This window comes from Eulemur rufifrons, chromosome 19 (assembly GCF_041146395.1).
Source record: "Eulemur rufifrons isolate Redbay chromosome 19, OSU_ERuf_1, whole genome shotgun sequence".
Lineage (NCBI taxonomy): Eukaryota > Metazoa > Chordata > Mammalia > Primates > Lemuridae > Eulemur > Eulemur rufifrons.
The window spans coordinates 95,175,252-95,199,062 of record NC_091001.1 but is presented as its reverse complement, the minus strand read 5'-3'; the positions used below and the strand labels follow the sequence as shown (position 1 = coordinate 95,199,062).

At 43.4% G+C, this 23,811-nt stretch overlaps 1 protein-coding gene across 6 annotated transcripts; it reads right to left on the bottom strand.

Moving 5' to 3' along the window:
- Nucleotides 1-576: 576 nt before the first annotated feature.
- On the bottom strand, nucleotides 577-23,061 carry GTF3C2 (general transcription factor IIIC subunit 2). Of its 6 annotated transcripts, none has more exons than XM_069494383.1 (19): nucleotides 22,987-23,061; nucleotides 13,256-13,526; nucleotides 12,771-13,092; nucleotides 11,871-12,159; nucleotides 8,545-8,639; nucleotides 8,104-8,181; nucleotides 7,861-7,959; nucleotides 7,377-7,604; nucleotides 7,095-7,206; nucleotides 6,772-6,880; nucleotides 5,651-5,676; nucleotides 5,335-5,464; nucleotides 3,538-3,682; nucleotides 3,278-3,439; nucleotides 2,994-3,081; nucleotides 2,608-2,736; nucleotides 2,160-2,312; nucleotides 1,899-2,006; nucleotides 577-1,612 (listed from the first exon to the last, which is right to left on the bottom strand). In XM_069494383.1, the coding sequence occupies exons 2-19, from the start codon at nucleotides 13,500-13,502 to the stop codon at nucleotides 1,394-1,396; spliced, it is 2,739 nt and encodes a 912-aa protein (XP_069350484.1). In that variant the 5' UTR covers nucleotides 13,503-13,526; nucleotides 22,987-23,061; the 3' UTR covers nucleotides 577-1,393. The 6 variants fall into 6 exon arrangements, with proteins under 6 accessions (XP_069350484.1, XP_069350485.1, XP_069350490.1 ...); XM_069494384.1 differs by having other exon boundaries at nucleotides 7,095-7,194; XM_069494387.1 differs by having other exon boundaries at nucleotides 624-1,495.
- Nucleotides 23,062-23,811: the final 750 nt, after the last annotated feature.

Below are 23,811 nucleotides of genomic sequence, written 5' to 3'. Positions count from 1 at the left end.
TAGGGCAGCACAACACTCGGCTCCTTTGCATGGATGTGGGTTGCAGACCCTCTGCTGATGGACCTGGGTTTCCTCCAGGTCTGTTTCCTTGTCTCTACAGGATAGGGACTGAACTTCTTGATTCTGTTCTTCTTAAAGATTTTCTGACATATTATAAAGTCCCTGCCCTAGAGAGGTAGAAAGCTATTCCTAGATATTTAGCCAGTCCAGAGAACCAAAGGGTTTTGTTCCAGGTATCTCCACTCCCTCCAATAGGAGCTGGCTGCCTATTTTCCTCTATTTCCTGAGGTCCTCTAATTATTTCCCTCCAAACCCCAGCCTGTGCTCCTACATGTTCCAAGGTGGTTTGCTTTTCTCTCACTGCTGGGGTCTGTCCTTGCTTAGGAGGCAGCATCGTCGTCACTGAGTCTGTAGCATCCCACAAGAGGACTCTAACAAGATGAGATAAAACAATACATTACTGCACTTGGGTTCTAAACACCTCCTATATTTAAATAAAGTAGCTAAACATGTTTAATAAGTCAACAATGTGACAGTATCATGAAGGATCAAAAATTATGATGTGTAAAAGAATAGTTGAAGTAACTGAAGATATTTAATCTAGTGAAGAAAGATTTGGGAAACACATGATAGCTAGTGTTAAATACTTAAAAGGGCAATCACAGGGAATAATGACTAGATTTCCTAACATCCATGAGTAAAATTTATAGAGGTATACTCTTTGACTTGATATAAAGGAAGATTTTTAAAAACATGACTGTTTAGGCATGTTCAAGTAGGGTCATATGACCAGTGACTGGGAATATTTCATAAGCAGGAGCAGGTAAGATCTGAGCCACTGTTCTATTGGCAGGGTGTCTGTGGTGTTCCTCAGTTAAAGAAGTACTATAAGCAACTTCAGTCCAATAAATTACTATCACCCCTCTTGGGCTTATGTGTTGGTTATGCTAATGAAGAAGTTTGGGAAGTTTACATCCTGAAATAGTCAGACAGGAGCTTTCCTGAAGATACCCTTTTCAATTCTCCAAACATCCACTCACAAGTGGTCTCAAAAACACCCAGTACCTTTACTTAGCTTTACCCGCTCAACAATATGCTCAATATGAGCAGTTTGACTCCCAAGCCTAGGTCAGGCCTAAGTGTTTCTTGTGAGCCACAGTCTTAGGCTGAGGAGCCTTGAGAGTTTGTGGAGGGAGAGCCCCCTTGCCCGCAGGGGTCTGTGATCACAGAAGTCTGTGGAAGGAGAGGGATCTAAGGAGTCCTGGGGAGGCAGGCCTAAAGGTCCAGGACTGGCAGCATCACTGTCCAGGAAAGCCCCAGTTCCTATGGCTCTGTGCATGGGAGCCTTTTGTTCTTGGCAGACTTCATTCCAGGGGTCCTGTGTGGACCAAGACTAGGGATTGGGCAGAAGGCGATGGCTGGTTGGAGGGAAGCCAGGCCGTCTAGTCGGGGAGGATGGCTGGAACATAGCACTGAAGTGGGCTCGGCTTTCAAGCTGCATACGGTGGCCCAGTGGGGAGGTGAGTCCACGGACAAAATGGATTCGAACCAGCCCCGACTGCCCCCCAGATACCAGCCATCCATATGAGTCCAGGTTTGGGCTGAAACGTACCTGTGAAGAGGAAACGAGAGAGATGCTCACGGTGGTGCCTTAAGGTGATTCCTAGCTATAAAAGCAAAAAGATGGGTCACAATCTGAAAGGATAGGACCACGATGGGGTGAGATAGGTAAGAATGAGAAGCCAATAAGTTATGTCTATCATGCTCAGCAGTTACCAAAGCTGTTTTCCCTACTTAGCTATTTATGTTACTTTTTCATCTCCCATTTCCATTTCATTGATTGCAGACCCAGAATTAGGGGAAAATGAGAGTGGAGGGTGGAGAAGATGAGAGACTACCTTATGAATAGCCTCGAGCTGCAGCCTGTCCAGGCAAAGTTGAGAATGCCCCTCTCCCTCCTGCATGCGCAGCATTGGTTCTCTATGGAGCAGATCTTGGAATGTACCCTGAGGAGGGGAAGTAGAATAGTAAAATAGTAGTAGAATGTGAGCATCTCCTTAGTTTTGCGTCTTTATGCTGGAACTCAGGATTCCTACTATACAAGAACTAGTTTTCTACCTTTTCTAGTGTCACACCCAATTCTGCTGGCTTCAACTTACCAAATCTGTGTCTTGAAAGAGCAAGTAGTGATGATTGACAGTTTCAGCGTAAGTTCGAGCCTTGGGAGGGTTGGGGGCCCCAGATGAAGCAGAAGAGTGGTCTTGACCTTCAGGACTGTCCTGATAGGGCATTAGATCTGCTTTATAGATGGGCTAGAAAGGAGACCATGAATTTAGGTTCTATAGTACTAAAGATAGAATAAAAGCAAAGAGAAGAAACTGGTTTTGGGCAGGAAAGACCTGAAGATGGAAGAAAGTAATATGTTTAAATATATTAAATGTATACTCAGATACAATAGGGTAGGGAAGATTATATACAACTCAGTGCCAAGACTTTCAGGGACAGTATCAGGGCTGGGAGACCTAGTACTAATTTGTACTCTACCAGAAGTTGGGAGAGCATGTGGATTAGGATCCAACAGCTGCCGTTAGATGTTCATATACGTACAAATCTTCGCTCTATAGGTCGCTTGACATTTATTGGGTTCAGTGCCATATCGGGCAATATAGCAGCAATGAGCTCCCCGGATATATCTCCTGCGGCTATTGTCCCAAGCCAGTCGGATCCTGAAAGACTCTAATCAGAAGAGACAAATTTCATTCATTCATTTGTTCATGCAGTCATTTAGTTCTATAAACTGGTAACAACTGCACAGTCTAAGAGACACACACAAACAAAAATGACTTTATCATAACCCATGTCCCTGATGATATAATTACCACACACACATCCTTTCCTTCTACCCAAAATTACTGCCTTTTCCTGACCACCACTAGTGAGTAAATGAACCATTTTCCTGTGTAATGAAGACTGCAGAAGAGAGAGGGGCTCACCCAGACAGTGCCTTTTCGGGGAGCAGTGAAGTAGGCCTTGAAACCAAGGTAACCAGCATCAATATAATGAATCCCACAGAGTCCATAACTGTTAAAGAAAGAGAAATAAAACCTTCCTTTTTCTGAGATTAGATTCATTTCTTCTCCCCAATTCCTTCCAGAATTCAAACCACCTCAGTGAACCAACTCTCAACCCTCCTCTCCCCACAACAATCTGGCATGCTTTGCACCCCAACCCTTAGGGCAAAGTCCCCAGAGCTCCTCCTATCTCCATCCTGCCGTACGAGGCGTAACAGTTGTCCTGAGCCACGGTGACACCATTGTAGGGGAGCAGCCAGGCCAGCTCTGTACTCAAGAAGCGCTTGATAGAATTTATTGGTTCATAAGGTCGTCGAAGGTCCCAGAATTTGATTTTCCGGTCACTCCCGGCAGAGACAAGGAAATGACTGTGAAAAGAAGGGAGAAGATCAAATCTGAACAAATCTGAAAGAATTAGCCTGTTCCAGTCTTCACCTTCCCACTCCACAGATCTCCTATTCTATACCTGTTAGCTTTGCACCATTGAAGGGTACGCACAGCCTGGTCATGGGCTAGGAAACACTGGAAGGGGTAGAGCTTTAAGGAGCCGTCAGAGAGCCGTATCCGCTGTAGAGGTGAGTTTGTGGGAAGGTTCCAGAAAACCACCATGCCTGCAGTAAGGACAGAATGTGTAGGGATTAAAGGCAGGTTCTTTCTTCCTGGCTCTTACTTCTTTCTCTGGGCTTCTAGGACCTTTGTCTTCTCTCAGAGCCAAACGACTATGAAAGAAAGTGGGCACCATGATTAGCTACCCAGTACTCCCTCTATGGTTTAAAGACAACCTGATACTTCAGCCCCAATTCTCATTGACAAAAAAGTAATAGCTTAGTCTGGAATCTGCAGTTGAAAGATGACAGACTGAATGCACTGCACCTAGTAGCCTCTACTCCCTACTAAATAAAAGTAAAGGCATTTTTAAAAAGTATAAATCTTCCAGAATAAGGGCTGGCAAACTATAGCCCATGGACCAAATACAGGCTGTCACCTCTTTGGTAAATACAGTTTTATTGGAACACAGACACACCCATTCTATGTCTATGGCTATTTTCACATTATAATGGCAGAGTTAAGTAGTTCCAACAATGACCAAACAGCCCACATAGCCTATAATTACTATCTAGATCATTGCAGAAGAAGTTTGCTAATTCTGCTCTAAGACAAACAGAATAGGCAAAAAGCCAAAAGCAATAAAATGCAGAGAAACAGAAAACAAATGGACAAATAGAAACCAACTCAGGTGACCCAAAACAGGCTGGCCCCTGATAAGGCCGGGCAGAGAAGGTATTCAAAAGTATAACTTTGATAAAAATAAAAGATAAAGAATAAAAAGTTTAAAAATAATACCTGGGAAAAATATTTGTAGCTAAAACTCCTTTTATACATAAACTCAGGGAATACAGCATCTGTGAACCTTTCTTGAAAAAAACTAATAGTGAATTATAGCTATGTAATATATTAATAAATAATTCAGCAATGAAGGGGGAAACTGAGATAAGTAGATGGGTAGAGACACTCAATCATTAAATAACTTTAGGAATTAGGATAGCAGAACAGCATCAAGTATCATCTACCCTGACAATGTAAGAATAATATTACCAAAAGAAAAACAAAAGATGGAGAGAGGGATGATCTAGGGAGAAATGTAAGAGTGCTAATTTACTTATCTTCCTAGCAGAAACTCTGAAAATCTGCTTATGATGTCTAAAAATGAAACTGTCATTTAAAAAAAATAACCTAATAACTCCAACTATAATGTTATTTATAATCTTTTTTTCTTTTTAATTCTAAAAGTATCTTTGAGGAACTAATATCTCTTGTGGTGAAGGAACATTTATTAGGAGCTCACCTAATGTTTCAGTTTGACTTTAGTGTTCTTTTCTTCTATAAGATTAAGGTATAATTAAATTTAATACCTTTTAATTTAGAATAGTTTATATAGTATGATCCCATTTTTATAAAATTCTCTCTTTTCTCTAATCTTCTTATCTTTATATATGCATAGAGAACAGCATGAAGTGATGTTCATCTGCTCAATTTTCTTTTTTTTAATCCACCCAAGATAGTACTTCAACTCAATTTTTTTCTGAATATAAAAATTCTAATGACTTCTTTCTTTCTTCTTTGTATTTTTTTACATTGCTTGAATATTTCTAACTATTATATAACGTCCAGCACCAAACCACAAAAGAAACAACAACCAAAAAACAAGGATACATAGAAAGTTTAAAGAGCAATAGCTCCTTGCATTTTACTTTGTTTTTACCATTATAGTATCCAGCAGCCAGGTGGTGGTGAGGGCTGGTAGGCATCCAGGCCAGGCTCAGGCACTGACCACACTCAGAGGGGTCTGAAGCCTGCATAGACCCCACCTGCAAGGTCGCCACACATTGTACCTACAGGGAAAGAAGAGATGGGACTAGGGTTAGGGGTACCTACTATTTGGAATGAAGGTTCTAATCAGTGTTTAATCCAGCAGGATGGGGTATTTTTCAGAACTAGAAGGAGACTCACTGTGGAATCAGCAAGGTGAGGCTCTAAGAAGATGGAGCCTCAGCTAAGGTAGCAGGTTCCTCACTCACCTTATAGATGGCAGGCTTCACTGCATCTGTGAGGGAAGAACAGTAACTGATGCTATGGATCCTGAGGACTGAGCTCCTCACCAGGCCTTGCTCTTAAGTCAGCACCCTGCCCCTTGGATAATGACCTTCCCTTATCCTTTGTTGAGAAGCCCTCATCTTTCCACCACCAAATTTATGAACCTACCTCTCTATCTGCCCCCATCTTCTTTCCTTCCATTATACCTGATAGTATAGTTCTTCCTATCAGAAGGGCTAACCCCTTCACTCTGCAATCTTCTCATCCTCTGGTACCCCTCCTTTCTTATGCATTATCCATTTGTTCTCCCCCTGCTGGGTAATTCCTGTATTACCCTGTAAACATGCCCTATTGTCTCCTATGCAAATAAACAGACAAAAACCTTCCTTTACTCCTATCCACCCCAGCCACCACCCTCATTTATTCATTCCCTTCACAGCCAAACTTCTTGAAAGAATCATCTCTACTTACTGTCTTCCCTTCCTCCCCTCCAATTCCCTCCTCAACCCACCAAACCACCAGACCACCAAACGCGGGACTTTCCAGGGCTCAAACCTGAGTGCCCTCTTCTTTAAACACTACATACTAAAAACAAACTAATTTAACAATGGAGCTGCCTTGCCCTGCCCCATAACTCTTCTTGCTCATCTTCAGCTCTATATTCCACCCCTCCATTCACATCAAAGACACTGTGTGTTTGTGTGTATGTGTGGTGCTCAGGGCAGGAGAGGCTGAGAATAGGATGGGGATGGGAGAGACAAGAAGAGCATGGAGGGGAGATGGGTCCCATCCGTCAGCCTCAGCCCTTAGTGGCTCTTCACACAGCCAATTAACTGGCAGCAATAAGGGGAAAGGCCTGAGAGTACAGAAGGAGAGAGCAGATGATGGAGATAAAAGGTATTATGCTGAAAGAGTGCAGTTGTAAGACTGCAAGATAGAGTCCAAGAACAAATATGTGAAGACACAGGGGGCCTTGGGGAGGTAGCTGAGTGAGGCTTCTCACTAGAGAGGCTGGGCCCAGAGGAGTCTCAGGGGGGTGGAAAGGCCCTGCGCTAAGCTCTGGCCACGGCTACAGCAGCCCCATCCTCCTTGCTGTGGTACTTACCTGGGGACTGCTGAGCCAGCAGGGCCTCAGGATGGGGTAGACTGAAGAGCAGCACCTTCCCATCTGAGCAGGCAAGAGCCAAGAGACCCAGTCGGGGGAGGAGAGGAGCCTAGAGGGTGAGAGCAGACCTGTGCTGAGGCTTGCTGCCTTCAGGCACTTCTCAGAAAACCTCTGAGGTTCTAATCCCTGAAAATACAATATGAAGTTGCTGGAAAAACTTCATCTGCCACACTCCAACTGTCCTTCCCCCAACTCTGAGAACTCCTGGGGCCTCTTTGTCCTGCCTGAGTCCTAGAGCCATCTCACAGTCAACTGGGAAATACCTTCCGTGGGGTGCCTGGAAGTTCCCATGCTCCACTGGGGCAGAACTTGAGGTCCCAGATACAGCCGTGGTCACAAGCAATCCCATAGACAAAGTGGGCCCTGTTGCCAGGACTGGAGAGAGAGAGCATGTGGGGACAGTGGGTAGGATGAAGGGCCCTAGGGCTGCCAGACTATGCTCCCTTTGTCTCAACCCAGTGCAAGCCCTTCCCCCTATCCTGCCCAGCCCCCATCCTGCTGTCCAACTCAACCACCCGCCATGGCAGTGTCCAGCCCCACCTCACCAGCTTTCTTGCTGCAAGGTCCCAAGGCCCCAGAGCTGCAGCAGCCCAGGGCCGGAATGAAGCTGGCTCAGTGGGTGTGTCTCATTCATGTCAGGGCTGGAGAAAAGGGCCACGTACTGCAAGGCTCCTGCCCCCTCTGGGACTGGGCACCAGTCCAGAGCCCAGAGTGGTCCCCCAGTGAAGAAGGACACATCCCAGCGCTCTGGATGTGCTGTGATAGAGCTAAATCTAGAGAAAAGTCAAAGAAAGATGGGATGAAAAAAAAGAATTTAAGAGAATCTCCTTAGCTTCCCTGGGTCTGGCTGGCAGTGATAAGCATTATAAATTAGAGAGGGGTGACCAGCTCTAGCCAGGACTCTTATCCTTGGAACCAACCGGACCAGCATCAAGGGAAGGACAGGACTAATCTGTCATCCCTTTCAACATTCATTTTTCCTGTTTCTGGCTCCTAAAATCAGAAAAAAGGGAAAAGGACAGTCTTCACCTGTTTATTCGGTAGAGTGTGCCATCTTCAGGTAGCCCTTCACGTTGTACAGAAAATAGTGGTGACTTCTCCTCCTGGGGCAGGTAGGGAGCAGCCTCACTGGGGGAAGGCAAAGGAACAGCCTGAATTTGGAAGACGTTCACCCATCCCAGGATTCCCATTATAGATCCAGAGTCCTCTGTCACCCTTTTGTCTCCAGTGGTGTCACCCTTCCTGGGCTTCAGAGATGTTGCTTTGACTTACAGCTCAGATAACAAGTGCCACTTCCAGGCTAAAGGAATCCACTCAGCAAACTCCCAGTAGGAATGCTTCTGTTCTCGGCTGGAGAAACAGAAGAAGCATCAGTGAAGGAGGAGAGGGATTCTAGAGCAGTGTAGTCCAATAAAACTTTCTGTGAGGATGGAAATAATCTATTATCTGTGCTGTCCAATACACTAGCCACTACCTATAAGTAGCTGGTGGGTACCTGAAATGTGGCGAGTGCAGCTGAGAAACTTTTCATTTTATTCAATTTGAATTAGAGTTTTAGAGCTCTTGCCTTTGGAGCGGTGCCTTTTAGTAATGAATGTCATCACAGTCTTCTACCCATCAGTGCTCCTCTCTTGCTCACGCCCCACTTCTAGACTCTTCTTGCACTCCTCCACCACCCCTGCATCCCCAGCCCCCACAAGCCCCAAGTCTCACAGGTCCTTGGTGAGATGGAGGCACTTCCAAACAGGAGCCATGATGTGATTTGGTAAGCCATTGGGAGCCACTCCTCGGCAGTGTGGCTTCTGTTTCTGAGGATCAAATTGAAAAAAAATGTAAGGGAGAGAACTCTATGGGCTGGAGAAAGTCCTAAGAGACAGCTCTTTCCCAGGTTTTACTTTCCTAGGCACTATTTTCTCTCCAACTACTGCCTTATCGGCATCTTAAAACATTTATGTTTCAACCGTTACAATGACATCTCCACCTTCACCTCCTACTCCTCCATCAAAACTGCAAAATTGGCCGGGCGCGGTGGCTCACGCCTGTAATCCTAGCTCTCTGGGAGGCCGAGGTGGGCGGATCGTTTGAGCTCAGGAGTTCGAGACCAGCCTGAGCAAGAGCGAGACCCCATCTCTACTAAAAATAGAAAGAAATTATATGGACAGCTAAAAATATATACAGAAAAAATTAGCCGGGCATGGTGGTGCATGCCTGTAGTCCCAGCTACTCGGGAGGCTGAGACAGGAGGATCGCTTGAGCCCAGGAGTTTGAGGTTGCTGTGAGCTAGGCTGACGCCACGGCACTCACTCTAGCCTGGGCAACAGAGTGAGACTCTGTCTCAAAAAAAAAAAAACAAAAAAAAAAACAAAAAAAACTGCAAAATCTGGTAACTATTTTCTGTTCACCTTCCTCAATATCTTCATGGTATTTTTTTGTTCTGCTTTGTTTTTGTTTTTTTGTTTTGTTTGCTTGTTTTTTGAGACAGGGTCTTACTCTGTTGCTCAGGTTGGTCTCAAGCTCCCAGGCTCAAGCAATCCTCCCGCCACAGCCTCCTGAGTGGCTCGGGCTACAGTATACCACCATGCCTGGCTCTCCATGGCATTTCATTCAGAGGACTCCCATAAGCTTCTTGAAACTCCTGCCCTATGATCCCATAGGATTGTCTCCCTTACTCTTCCCACCTCTCTAATATTCCTTTGCAGGCTCTCCTCCCTCTGATAGGTCTGGACAGTGATGGAATTCCCCACTGCTATCTTCTAGCCTTTCTGTACATGCTCTCCTAGTAATCTCATCCCATGTCCCATGGCTTTGACTACTATCTATTTTTTTATTTTAAGAGATGGGGTCTCACTATGTTGCCCAGGCTGGACTCAAACTCCCAGGTTCAAACAATCCTCCCATCTCACCCTCCCTCCTGAGCAGCTGGGACTACAGGCACGTGCCACCACACCTGGCTTGACTACCATCTTCCTCTTCTTTTTTTTTTTTTTTTTTTTTTGAGACAGGGTCTCTGTCACCCAGGCCAGAGTGCAGTGGTGTCATAACAGCTTACTAAAGTCTCAAACTCCTGGGCTCAAGTGATCCTCCTGACTCAACCTCCTGAGTAGCTGGGACTACAGGTGCACACCACCATGCCGGGCTAATTTTTCTATTGTTTATAGAGATGGGGTCTCTCTATGTTGCTCAGGCTGATCTCGAATTCCTGGCCTAAAGCGATCCTCCCACCTCAGCTTCCCAAAGTTGCTAGGATTACAGGCTTGAGCCACTGTGCCCAGCCCTTGACTACCATCTTTATGCCTGATTATCAAGTTTACACCCCAGTAAATGTAAACTTGATTCAGTCTCAATTTTTCTACAAGTTCCAGACACATACAGTGTCCATAATGGAGCCCGAAGCAAAAGGAAAAGCTCAGTAATTAGTTTTTTAAAAAAGCAGTAAAGTTCTTGTCTTTATTTAAAATTTTGATATTTTGTTTATCATAGATTTGTTATTTTAATTTTTTTAAATGTTGCATCTAACTATCATTTATGTTGATTACTGAGGGTTTTGGTCCTCTCTTAAATGTTGCACTTGAAGCAAGTAAGGCACTGGTCCCACATACACAACTGGTGACCAGACATCTCCAGCAGGATGGCCCAAGGCCCACAGGCACCTCCAACTCAACATGCAGAAAGTAACGCATCATCTCCCCTGCCCACCTTCACCCCCTCTCACATCCGCCATGCTTTTCATGTTCCTAAGCTCAGTTCATGATGTCACCATCTAAGCTGGAAACTCCTATTCAACTTCTTCATTTCCTTTAATTCACAAGTCCTGTTAATTCTCCTACATATCTCTTGAATCTGCCCCCTCCCCCACTTGTCTTCCATCACTGCTTGATCAGAACCTCACTATCTCTCACCTGGATAACTGAAGCTGTCTTCTAATTGACAACTGCAGTTTCACTTACTTTCCTAACCTATCATGTTATTTTTCTATTTAAAAACCTTTTTTGTACAGAGTTTCTGTTTGGGATGAGGAAAAAGTTCTGGAAATGAATAATGGTCATGGGTTGCACAGCATTGTGAATACACTTAATGACAGTGCATTTTCAATGGTTAAAATGGTAAATTATATGTTATATATATTTTACAATTAAAAAACAAACAAAAACAACCTTTGTTGGCTCCTACCAATCTTTGTTCTTTCATCTTCTCTTTTAATTTTAATTTAATTTTTTCTTTTAGAGACAGAATCTTGCTCTGTGGCCTAGGCTGGAGTGCAGTGCCATGATCACAGCTCACTGCAGCCTGGAACTTCTGGGCTCAAGTGATCCTCCCACCTCAGCCTCCCGAGTAGCTGGGACCACAGGTACATACCACCACAGCTGGCTAATTTTTTATTTTTTGTAGAAACTGGCTCTCCCTATGTTGCCCAGAATGGTCTCAAACTCCTAGCCTCAAGCAATCATCCTGCCTCAGCCTCTCGAAGTGCTGGGATTACAGGCATGAGCCACCGTTACCAGCCTTCTTCTCTAGTTTAATCTCCCCTATGTGCAGAAGACAGTATTTGTGAGGAAAAATAGTAATAATCATCATCTCCCCTATGACCTTACTCCACGTCCTATACTCCATCCATAATCAATTTCTGGGAAAAACCATCCTCTTTGGCAAAATTCTATTCACCCTTCAAGACTCAACTCAGCTATCATTCCTCTGTGAAGCCTAAGCAGTTAATCACCCTTCTTCTACATGCCTAAAGCACTGGGTTTGCTCCTAGTGTAATACTTACTACACTGTGAACTTCGTAAGGCAGAATGCTATCTTATTCATGTTTGTGTTTCCTAACAGAGAATACTCAATAAATGAACGAATAATCTCGTTTACTATACCCCTCCCCCTCAATCTCCCTAGTATCTCAACTGTTTCTGAAATTGTCCTTTTCTTCTTTTACCTGTTTTGCCTGTCATAGTTACCAGGCCAAAGCTATCCTTCTGGGCACCTTGCTGACCCTCTAAAAATCCTACCATTTTCCCATTCACTTTGTCATTCATTTAGGTTACCCCTGAAGTGGATCCTCGTGGGATGCTTCGGGGCACTGCAGGCTCAGGGTCAGATGAGCTCTCACTTGGAGCCTCACTTTCTTCTCCATCTTCAGCCTCAACCTGAAGAACAAAGTCTTCATCCCGTGCAGCATCATCCTCCTCTGCTCCACCCTGACAGGACGTCGTTTGCTGCCGGCTCTTCTTCGGTTTGGTGGGGCTGCTCACCTTGGGGCTCTCAGGATGGGATACAGGAGCAGGCAGGGCTGTTGAGAGCTCTTCAGCCAGTTCCTGAAGATACAGAAGTGCCCTGTGGGAAAGGGCAAAGTCATAACCTTACTCACAAACATTTCACTGTGAACCCACTTTTCTAGATTTGGTTGATTCTTATCTCAATGGATCCTCCCAGTAATCCCATGATTAACCAATTAACCCTATTAATTTTCCCTTCTCCTTTGATAGATGAAGAAACAGAAATCCAGGAAAGTTAAGTGACTTGGCAGAGATGATTCAGATAACAAATGTGCAATCTGAATCCAGGTTTCCAACCCCAAGTCCCGTGTACTTTTCACTCTACCACAGTCAAAAAACATAGAGGGCAAGGGGAAAGAATGGAAGGGCACATATATCTATATTGATATATACTAGGCAGTAAAACAGCAGTGAAGACCTGGGGAAAGTTTGTGAAAAATGTGATAAGGTACAAGGCACAGAAAGAAACACTTAGATAAACAAAGTTGGCAATAGATTCCATAAAAGTTGCTGTGGTAAAAGCTAAAGGATTGCTCAAGTTCCCAACATCCAGACACCACCCCTGCTTACCTGATACCTCATCATAATCTTCTCATGTCTCCAATATCTGCCCCACCCCAACCCCTTCACCCAGCCCCCCTCCACCGAGCTGTGCCCCATAATCCTTACACTTGGGCAGCCCTTCGGCGGGGTCGTTCCCCAGGAGGGGTCTCAAAGTCCTCAGGGGGCCTCTTTGGAGGTGGAGACTCTGGCTGATCTAGGTCTTTTGACAACTTCAGCAGTAGCAGCTCTGCCTTGGACTTTCGACCTCGTTTCTTAGGCATGGGGGTAGATAGAGGGTTGGATTGATCTAAGAGACCAGGAACCAGAGGGGCTGATGGAGGATTAGGTTGTTGGGGCCTTTTGGGGCCTTTTCGTGTCCTACCACCTCTCTTCCGGCCAGGCTTTGAGGCCCTAGGCTTTGAGACCTTTGACATCTCTGAAGAAAGATCTGTAGAGAAGAATATGGGTCTGTGAGATGGGACCAGAGCTGAAACCTCTTTGGAACAGATTACACTCTACCCAGGTTTGTAAAATCCTCTGAGCTCAACCTGCTCTCTTTCAACTTAAGCTATGCATGGGGAGATAAAAATATAAAAGGACAAGGTACATACCTTGCTGTTCCAGTCTGGAGAGGCTTTCCTGATCTGGAGGGAGCCTCATCGTATCAGGAGAATCCTCAAATCCAGGCAAAGGGGTAGGTAATGACATCTCTATGGAAGCCTCCGCACTGGTCATTTCTGAAGAGGCCTTGACATCAAGCTGGTTTAGCACCTCTTGTCCGGGAGAGTCTACCACAGTCATGTTCCCCACGGGGCCGGCCTCCCCCAAGGCAACATAGCCGACCCCGTAGGTATCCATCAGCACCCCCCAAAATGGCTGCCCCTGCATACAGAGACATACAAATGAGTAGAAGAATGAGTAGAAGTACAGAATGAGTATCTATACTGGCTCAGATTTTTCTGTTTCCCCATCTTTCTTCCCCTCACTCTCACAACCAGAAACCCAAGTTCCCTGATCATTCACTCATTCAGCAATAATCACTAAGCACCTGCTACGTGTCAGGCTCTGTACTAGAAAATGGTGACGTGACAATAAGCAAGACAGACAAGGAACTTACCTTCTGGTGGCACAAACAATAAACAAGTAAACAAATAATAATAAAGCTACCATCTATTAAATAATAATAAAGCTACCATCTATTAAATACTTACTATGTGCCAAGCACTATACTAAGTGCTTTATATCATTATTTAATTTAAAGCTCATATGTTTCTTTGTAAGGATATAGCAGTGAATGCACAATTATTTAAGTCCTCTCCCTGAAGACCAGTGAAATAAAACACACATGCACAGACACACACACTCAAAAAAAGAAAGAAAGAAAAGTATCATCTATTATGAATCTAGGGAAGGGCCACAACTTCCTAAAATAAACTATAAAAAATAGCTGCCAGCCGGGCGCAATGGCTCATGCCTGTAATCCTAGCACTTTGGGAGGCTGAGCCGGGCAGATCATTTGAGCTCAGGAGTTCAAAACCAGCCTGAGCAAGAACGAGACCCAGTCTCTACTAAAAAGTAGAAAGAAATTAGCTGGACAACTAAAAATATACAGAAAAAATTAGCCAGGCATGGTGGCGCATGCCTGTAGTCCCAGCTACTTGGGCTGAGGCAGAAGGATTGCTTGAGCCCAGGAGTTTGAGATTGCTGTGAGTTAGGCTGATGCCACGGCACTCTAGCCAGGGTGACAGAGCAGGACCCTGCCTCAAAAAAAAAAAAAAAAAAAGAATAGCTGCCAGATACTGTAAAATTTAAACCAAACCAAAGGAGGAGCTAGTCAAGGAACAGGTTTATTTAAGAAGTAAAAGAGTTCTCTGGTGCCTCACCATCAGTGTTTCAACTGGACGGGGGCAGTAGGTAGGCTATGAGACAATTAGGGAACATCCTATTTCATTAAGAGACCTTCCCACATTGAAGAATGGACTAAATTGTCATGAATCTTCACTTTCATCAAATCCAGAAGATCATCTGTGCAACCATGGACCAAAGTAAACTGAGATAAAATACTGATCACCAAACCAAAAACCTAAGCAACATAGAACTCTGCAAGGGCCCAGTTTGGGGTGAGAATAACCTGCTTGTCCGTGACAAAGGGGAAGAAATGGTTCAAATCCCAGGAGGAAACACCCCATAGGTCTATATATGCCTTAAAGTTAAAGAATTCATCTGCCTCAGTGGAAAGTATGTTAATACAAATCCCATAAAAAATACACAAGTAGGCCAGGCTAAGTGGCTCATGCCCATAATCCAACACTCTGAGGACTAAGCAGAAGGATCACTTCTAGACCAGCCTGCACAACAGCGAGACCCCCATCTCTATAAAAAAATAGAAGAATTAGTCAGGTGTGGTGGCACATGCCTGTAGTCATAGCTACTCATGAGGCTGAGGCAGGAGGATCGCTTGACCCAGGAGTTTGAGGTTGCAGTGAGCTATGATGGTGCCACTGCACTCTAGCCCGGGCAATAGAGACCCTATCTCAAAAATATGTATATCATTATATATATACACAAATAAAAGTTTCCAACTCTCTCCCTTGAAGAAGCTACAGTCTAAACAGATTATAAACTGTATTATATAAATTATTACAATAGACAACCCTCTAACTCAGGTGTTGAGGATACAATATAACATTACATGCTAAAGATACATTATAACGGTATGAAGGTAAATAGAGATCAGTGAAAATCTACCTGTACTATTCTTTAAGATCCAATATGGGACCTATGCATGGATACCACAGAAAGAATAAAAAGGACACAGAGATGAAAATATTCTTTTCAAGAACTGATCCAGAAAACAGAAGCAAATTTTCAACAAAAAAATTCTATACTTTCCAGAAAAACAGAGACTATGAAATCCAAGTGCTATGGTTTGAATGTTTGTCCCCTCCAGAACTCACGCTGAAATTTATTTGCCACTGTAACAGTATTAAGGGGCCAGAGAAGATTAGGTCATGAGGGCTCCACCTTCCTGGGTGGGACTGGTGCCCTTATTAAAGGGTGAGTTTGTCCCCATCTTGCTCTCTTGCCCTTCTGCCATGGGATGATGCAGCTAGAAGGCCCTTAAGAGATGTTGGCCCCTTGATCTTAAGACTTTCCGGGGCGGGGGCAGGGGCAGAAAAAAAAAAAGACTTTCCAGCCTCCAAAACTGTGAGAAATAAATTTCTGTTCCTTACAAATTACCCAGTCTCAGGTACTCTGTTATAGCAGCACAAAATAAACTAAGACACTAAGAAACAAGAGATCAGAGGAGAGTTAAAACAATGGCAAGGTGAAAACTGAGCTGGCAGTCATAATGAAAAAGCTGAGCAAAATAGGCCGGGTGCAGAGGCTCAGGTCAGTAATCTCAGCATTTTTGGAGGCCGAGGCCGAGGCCGATTCAAGGCCAAGGCCAAGGCCAAGGAGGATCACTTGAGCTCAGGAATTCAAGACTAGCCTGGGTGACAGAGACCCTGTCTCTAAAAACAAAACAGTAATAACAAAAAAACCTGAAATTAAGGAAGACCTCAGGTTTACTGTATAAAATGAAAACAAAATCAATAAGCAATCAAGACCAAGAAATATCTGAGTGAAGATAATAAATTTCAAAAGATAATAACACCTATGAGCATCTCAGCAGAAGAAACATGGCTGTTACAAAGAAAAAAAAATCAGGCTAGCCTCAGAATTCTCAGAACACTTGATGCCAAAAGATAAGGGAATACTTAGAGAGGGTCAGAGAATTCTCTAACTGAGATGTCATTCATGTAAAAGCAACAGGATGACATTCTGAATATGCAAAGTTTCTAGGAATTATAACATCTGTGCACCCTTACTGAATGCAAAAAATCTAGTGGAAGACCTAATTTACGCAAATGAAAGGTAAATCAATATAAAGAATTTTCTAATGGAGAACTTGTGGTATGAAGAGATTGGCAGTGAGCATTTAACCCAATGAAATATCAAATTGAGTTTCATTACCTATGGTAACTATGTGGTAACTAGAGTCTATAAAACAGACTCTAATTAAAAAATTTTAAAGGCTCCGCAATGTAAAAATTCCAATATTTTTATTGTAGTAGACTAAGACATAAAGGAGTATCTTAATTTTGCTTCTAAGGTTAAATTAGAAAATATAGGTTTATTAATGCCATTTAGATATTGAATAGAACTAAAAACAGTATACTAATTCCAAAATACCTAGTAGGCCACAGGAACCAGAATGAAAATTTCTTTTAAAGACTACACAATAAAAGACTGAAAATAAATAAAACACAAGGGGTGGGGGGAATAAAGAAGAAAAAAACCAAAGATAACAGAACCAAGATTTTAAAAAATGCATCAAAACAGTAAACATATATCAGATAAACTCATCCATTAAAAGAAAAAATAAAGATTCAGTTTGATTTAAAAAGCCAAATAAAAACTATATGCTTTTTAAGAGATATCTATAACAAAGGAATTCAGAAAGCTAAAAGTAAAAAGATGAATTAAAATATACAGGGCAAGTCTGGGCATGGTGGCTCATGCCTGTAATCCTAGCACTCTGGGAGGCCAAGGCAGGAGGATCGAGAGTTTGAGACCAGCCTAAGCAAGAGTGAGACCCTGTCTCTACTAAAAATTGAAAAAATTAGCAGGACATGTTGGTACGCGCCTGTAGTCCCAGCTACCCAGGAGGCTGAGGCAGGATTGCTTGAACCCAGGAGTTTGAGGTTGCTGTGAGCTATGATGACACCACTGTACTCATGGCGGGTTGGCAGAGCAAGACCCCATCTCAAAAATAAAAAAGGGAAAAAATATATATATACAGAACAAATATAAGCAAAAAGAAAGTAGGAGTCTAGATGACCATAGCAAAGTTGAATTCAAGGGAAAAATATTAAAAAGGAGTACTTTATAACAAATAAAACTTCAAATCATATAAAAGACAAATGACAAGAACCTTTAGACATCAAATAACAGCATCAAAATATGTGAAGCAAAATCTTCATGAAATATAAGAACAACTTCTTCCAATCATTGACAAATCAAGTAGATAAGGACAGAGAATAAAATAATTATTAACCTCTATACTGGTCAAGGTTTAGCTGCATAGAATAGAATCCTCTCTAGCTAGTTCAAGCAGAAAGGAATTCATTACAGTGTTAAATGGTTCACATCAGTAGTCTTCAAAAGTATGGTCCCAGGAACAGCAACATCAGTATCACCTGCAAATTTGTTAAAATGCAAATTTCCAGCCTACCACAAACTGGGGTAGGAATCAGAAACTCTAGAGGGGGCCATCACTTTGCGTTTTAACAAGCTGTTCAGGTGATTCTGATAACACTCAAGTTGAAAACCACTTGCATACAGGATCACTGAAAAGGCTGGGGGAAAAACAGTTTAGAAGTAAGTGCTTGGCCGGGCACGGAGGCTCACGCCTGTAATCCTAGCACTCTGGGAGGCCGAGGCGGGAGGATTGCTCGAGGTCAGGAGTTCGAGACCAGCCTGAGCAAGAGCAAGACACCCCCCCCCCACCCCCGTCTCTACTAAAATATAGAAAGAAATGATTTGGACAGCTAAAAATATGTATAGAAAAAATTAGCCAGGCCTGGTGGCGCATGCCTGTAGTCCCAGCTACTCGGGAGGCTGAGGCAGTAGGATAGCTTGAGCCCAGGAGTTTGAGGTTGCTGTGAGCTGGCTGACACCACAGCACTCTAGCCCAGGCAACAGAGTGAGACTCTGTCTCCAAAAAAAAAAAAAAAAAGTGCTTGTCAGATTGGGAAGTTGGTCTTACAGCTGCTAGTTCAAGAACCATATGCCATAATGGGAAGCCACCTGCTGAATCAACAGGCCCCTGCCACAGCTGATGGCTCCAATAACAAATTGCCTCTGCAATAATCAGAAAGTGACCTAACTAAATGGAGAAGTAGCTTCTCTGGTTCCTGATCCAGAACTGTATCACTGCCACAGTCTGCACCAGCAAAATGCATGCCTCCTGGCCTGCCTCTCTCCTCTCTCAGGTTTCAATTCACTTGATATACAAAACCTAAATCATCTTTAGAATCTTGGATGCAAAAAATTACAGAAAATGAAATTTCTCATTTTCCAGGCTCTCAAGTAGAGGTTGCTCACTTACATCCCACTTCTGTCTCCTTTCGATTCTTCTCCAATGCCACTTCTAGACCAATTAGAAGAAAATAAGAGAGACTATATTTATATTTAGTCCCCCCTGCCCCTTATAAAAACCTTGCTCCTTTGAAGCTCAGAAAATTCAGCTAAACCACTGCTATTCACTCTGCTGTCACTCCCTAGACCTTATCATCACCCCAAACCTCTTAATCTCCAAAATCACTAAGACATTCCACTTTCTGATCCCCACCATTATAGCTAGACTGTTCAACTACTATCACTATTACCTATTCTTCAAGCCATTATCCCTTGATCACTCCAATTTCTCCCCATGTCAGCCACATCCTGTCTAGCCTAGATTCCTTCATTTCAATCAGATTCTTGGTGATATTCTGAACTTCCTTTCTTTTTATCTTTTTGTTCTGTAGGCCTAGCAAAGCTCAAGCTCTGGATGAGTCCAACCATCCATCTTCTCCACATGTGCACCTAAGTTGCAGCACACTGACAATCAAACTTTCTCTCTAGTCAGCCCCCAAATGCTCTCTCCTCCAATCTCTGACCCCTGGGTTCTCTGCAGATGACTTCATTTTTGATTTCTGAAATAAAAATCAAAGCCATTAGATTTATTTCAAGTAAGCTAACACTCCCTGCCTCTCAACCCCTCATCCACTTTCTAAGACCAAATTTTCTACTTGCATTCTAGCCCCATTCCCCCACCTCGTAAGGGAACTTGAATTCCCTTCCACTATCCTTTTGCTTCCCATTGGCTCCTTCCAAACAGCATTTAAATATGTTTATGAGTCTCATCTTCACAAACAACTATCCTTCAGCTCATATTCCTCCTCCAACTAATCTCCTCCTCGTCCCTCTCATAGTCAAACTTCTGAAAGAGTTGTCTGCCCTTGACATTTTAACTTCTCTGCTTTAACCTAACTAGTATATTGTCCACCAACTCATCAACTACTTAAAGAGTTGTCTGCCCTTGACATTTTAAATTCTCTTCTTCGTCCTAACTAGTATATTGTCCACCAACTCATCACTGAAGCTAAAATCATCAATAATCACTGTGTCATTAATCCAAAGGACACTTCTCAGCCTTGTTTACCGTGACCTCTCAGCAGTGTCAACACCACTTACTACTTTCTTGAAACATATTTTTCTTGAGAAGCAATACAATAGCAGTAACCTTCCAGAGTTTTACAAATGTTCCTCAATCTTTTACAGTTGCCTCACTCACACCTATCTGGCAGCTTTTTTTGTTTGCAAGGTCACCTCTTTTGTCTTTCCAAAGCATTCAACCTAGTTTGCTTTCTTTTCTTTTTTAAAATTGTTTTTACGAAACTTTTACTTGATACAAAATACTTATAAATATGTGTAGAAATACAAAGAATAGCAACAAAACACCTATGTATCTATGTTTCAATTTAGTTTTAATATAAACAACTCTTTCATACTAATATTTATTTAAAATTTAAATATATACTAAACATTTATATAAAGACAAATCAATTGACATAAAGTGTGGGACTCAATACAATGACTCTTGGCAAGAATTCAACTCCACTACTGGGAGCAGAGTGACCAGGCCTATAGGAGAAAAGCCTACAAGCTTCAAGCTATGAGGAAATGGGGAATGTCAATTAATATAGGGAGTTAGTTAAATGGAAATCAGTTAAGAGAACGTCTATGTGTCTTAAAGATTTTCTTTATCAGTACACATACATGTATCTCATTCCTCTTAACTGCTGTATGGAGTTCCATAGAATTTGTTTGTTTAGACATTCCCTACTTAATGCACAACTGAATTACAATACTATTGCAAACAGTACTGCAATAAATATTCTAGTACAAATCTCTTCATTAATAAGAAATTATTTTTTCTAGAATCATCTGGAATTACTGTACTAGACTGAAAAGTACGCACGTTTCAAAAGTTAATAGATACTATCAAATAGCTCACCAAAATTAAAATCTATTTACACTCCTACCAACTGTATATCAGTAGCCATTTTATCATACCCTTGCCAATCTTTTTGCTTATCCAACGGATGAAAGAATTCTTTCCTACTGTATTTATTTGCATTGTCCTAATAATAATTGAGGTTAGCAACTTCTTTCTACATGTTAGATATCTATGTCTTTTGTGAATTGCCTGTACATATAACTTGCCTGTATTTCTACAGGGTTGTCTTTTCCTTATTGATCTGTGAGAGTTGTGTTACTTATGCAGCAAATAGTTCCTCTATTTTTCTTTTAACTTTATGTTTCTTGCTTAACTGAAGTTTTTATGAGTTAAATTTCTCAATCTTCTCCTTTAGTACATCTTTTAGTTTTTTCATCTTAAGAAGGCATCTCCTAGCCCAGATATAAATATGGTCTCTCTTATTTTCTTCTAATAATTTTTCTAGTTTTGGATGTTACATGTGGCTCTCTAGTTCATCTGGAATTTTCATATGTAGGCGATATGGGTATTTGCTTGTTTAGTATTTATCTTCCCTGAAAGTTTCATAAGATAGGGATCTTGCCTGTCTGATTCACTATTTGATCCAGACCTGGTACATGGTAAGTGCAACAATTAACCTTTAACCTTTGTTGAATAACTGACTCCTCAAGATACAAAAATCCCTTTAAGGATTCACTTCTCATGGAAGGCAGCAGGATGTGGTGGTAAATTTCCATTTATGATTTTATAATACAAATTTTGGACACAGTAAAGGAAGGGATGTTTAGTAAATTCATACTAGAGTTTATAAAATCTTACATTTGCACCCCAACCTGTAAGGTTCCCTTGCTGCACCAGGTTGCCAGCCTGACCTCCCGAGCCAAGGAAAAATAATGAGACAACGCTGCACCTCAAGTATGCGATTACTTTAAACACACTGCTTGGTTCAATACATTGTTTCCTTAAGTGTTCCTATGATACAACTGGTGGTATACAACATGATTTTAAGGATACAAAAATGAACATTTTGAACTAATTGTGCTTTTATTTCAACTTGCATAAACAACTATAACTAGTTCATGAAACCATAAAATATGGTTTTATCCATATTACTTAGATCTACACTAATGCATTTAAACTTTAAAAATAAATCAGTTTAGGCGGCTCAGGCCTGTAATCCTAGCACTCTGAGTGGCAGAAGAGGGAGGATCGCTTGAAGTCAGGAATTCGAGGTCAGGAGTTGGAGACCAGCCTGAGCCAAGAGCCAAACCCTGTCTCTACTAAAAATAGAAAAAATTAGCCGGGTGTGGTGGGTGTGGTGGCACGCGCCTGTAATCCCAGCTATTTGTGAGGCTGAGGCAGGAGGATTGCTGGAGCCCAGGAATTTGAGGTTGCTGTGAGGTACGCTGACACCACGGCACTCTAGCCAGGGCAACAGAGCAAGACTTTGTATTAAAAAAAAAAAAGTTAATTTAAAGAAAACTACTTTGAATATAATAGTACAGCTGATGAGACATGATGGCAAAAATAGTGACAATGGTACAGGATTGACTTAATTTGCGTAACGATAAGCTTCTGGGGCCAAGAGGTTTGGCTATATCCTACATCCCTCCAACAAAGTGAGTTACCTCCCGTGGAGTTGAAGTCGCCGCCTCTGCCTTCCCCAACAGACAGCCAACTTGTTGCGGGGACAAAAGGACTAGATAGGGAAACATAACTGGCCCTTGGCTGCGCCAATGGGGTTGCAGCGCGCGGGGCACAACCCCAGAGTTAGGCTAGCCTCCCCGAGGATAGAGGTTAAGACAGAGCAGAAATTGAAGATTGACCCACTACCACTCCATGGGCCACCGCTTTCTCTTCCTCAGTCCTGAACGTGGGGGCAGCTCTCGCCACTAGCCTGTACGGGAGGGGAGCCCTAATTTTTCTAAGAATGAGGACTATTGTAGGTTTGCCGAGTCTGAGGGACGCCATGTAAGCAGCGCCGAGGCTGGGACACAGGCTGCCGCGTTACGGACACCACGTGAGGGAAAGAGGACAAGACTCGTGGCTTGCACAGACGGGGAATACACGGTGGCCACAGTGGGGAAGGTGGGGAGCATGACGGTGTTCCGTAGGAGCGCAGAGGCTGAAGGCGGGCTGCTGTGGCAGGAAGAAGACCGCAGCCGGGAGTTTGTTCCCAATATCCTAGCGCTACAGCAAAAGAAGGAGGAGTAATCGTGGGGCCCCCCGCACACCCCGCTGCGGTACACTCACCCTCGCCAAAGTCCTTCCGGAAGTCCAAGTTCGAAGATGGCGCCGCCTGTCTGGTCGCGGTTTTATGACGAAACGTTGTAGCTGCTCCTCTTTGACGCCCCCACCCCCAGTGCACAAGGTAAACACGTGAGCTTGGTCGGGATTTCGTACCGGGCTAGGTTTGCTATTAGACTCTGTATTCCATAATGCAGCGCGGCGAGAGTCCCCTAGCCCTCCGGAGCTGGCGGAGCGCTAGGACGTCTTCGGCCGCTGCAGGGCCTCATGGGAGTGGCGGTGTCTGGGAGAGATTGACGCCTGCGCGGCCCGAGGGTTCCCACACGCCCTCGACCGACCGGAGCTCAGGGATGAGGGGCCCGGCGCGCAGAATCTTGTCTTTCCTGCTAGACTGTCGGGCCTGTGGCGGGCAGAAGCAGGCTGGACCCGAGAGTCTGCGCCTGCAACCCGGGCCCCAGTCCGAGCCCAAGACAGAGACTGAGAGACAAAGAAATCCTCGCTGCCGGCCTTCCCAGAATGACTTCTTCGGCTGTTGCCACCAGCGAAGTCAAGGATAGACCCGCTTGGCCTGGGGCAGGGACGCTGGTACCCTGAGAGTGAGCCAGGGCCTTGATCCCCGACCTTAATTAGAGGCTTTGCCTCGTTCCGTCACTGGGAGGTGAGATGCGGTAGAGAAGGAACTAGTGCAACAAGTTCCTGTCCTTTCCTGAGGCATTTAAAGCCATATAAATTTTGCAGGTCTCCCCATACCCAGAGAGTGTGGGATTTATAAATATGGACAGTAAGGGGTGGAGTAAGCCACCTTTCTCTTCTCAAGTAATCTTACCCATT

Coding starts and splice junctions, on each gene's coding strand:
- GTF3C2 (XM_069494383.1), bottom strand. CDS start 13,502: ATGGATACCTACGGGGTCGGCTATGTTGCCTTGGGGGAGGCCGGCCCC. Junction 12,160..12,770: donor CGCCGAAGGGCTGCCCAAGT/GTAAGGATTATG, acceptor CCTTTCCCACAG/GGCACTTCTGTATCTTCAGG. Junction 7,207..7,376: donor ACCTTGCAGCAAGAAAGCTG/GTGAGGTGGGGC, acceptor CTCTCTCTCCAG/TCCTGGCAACAGGGCCCACT.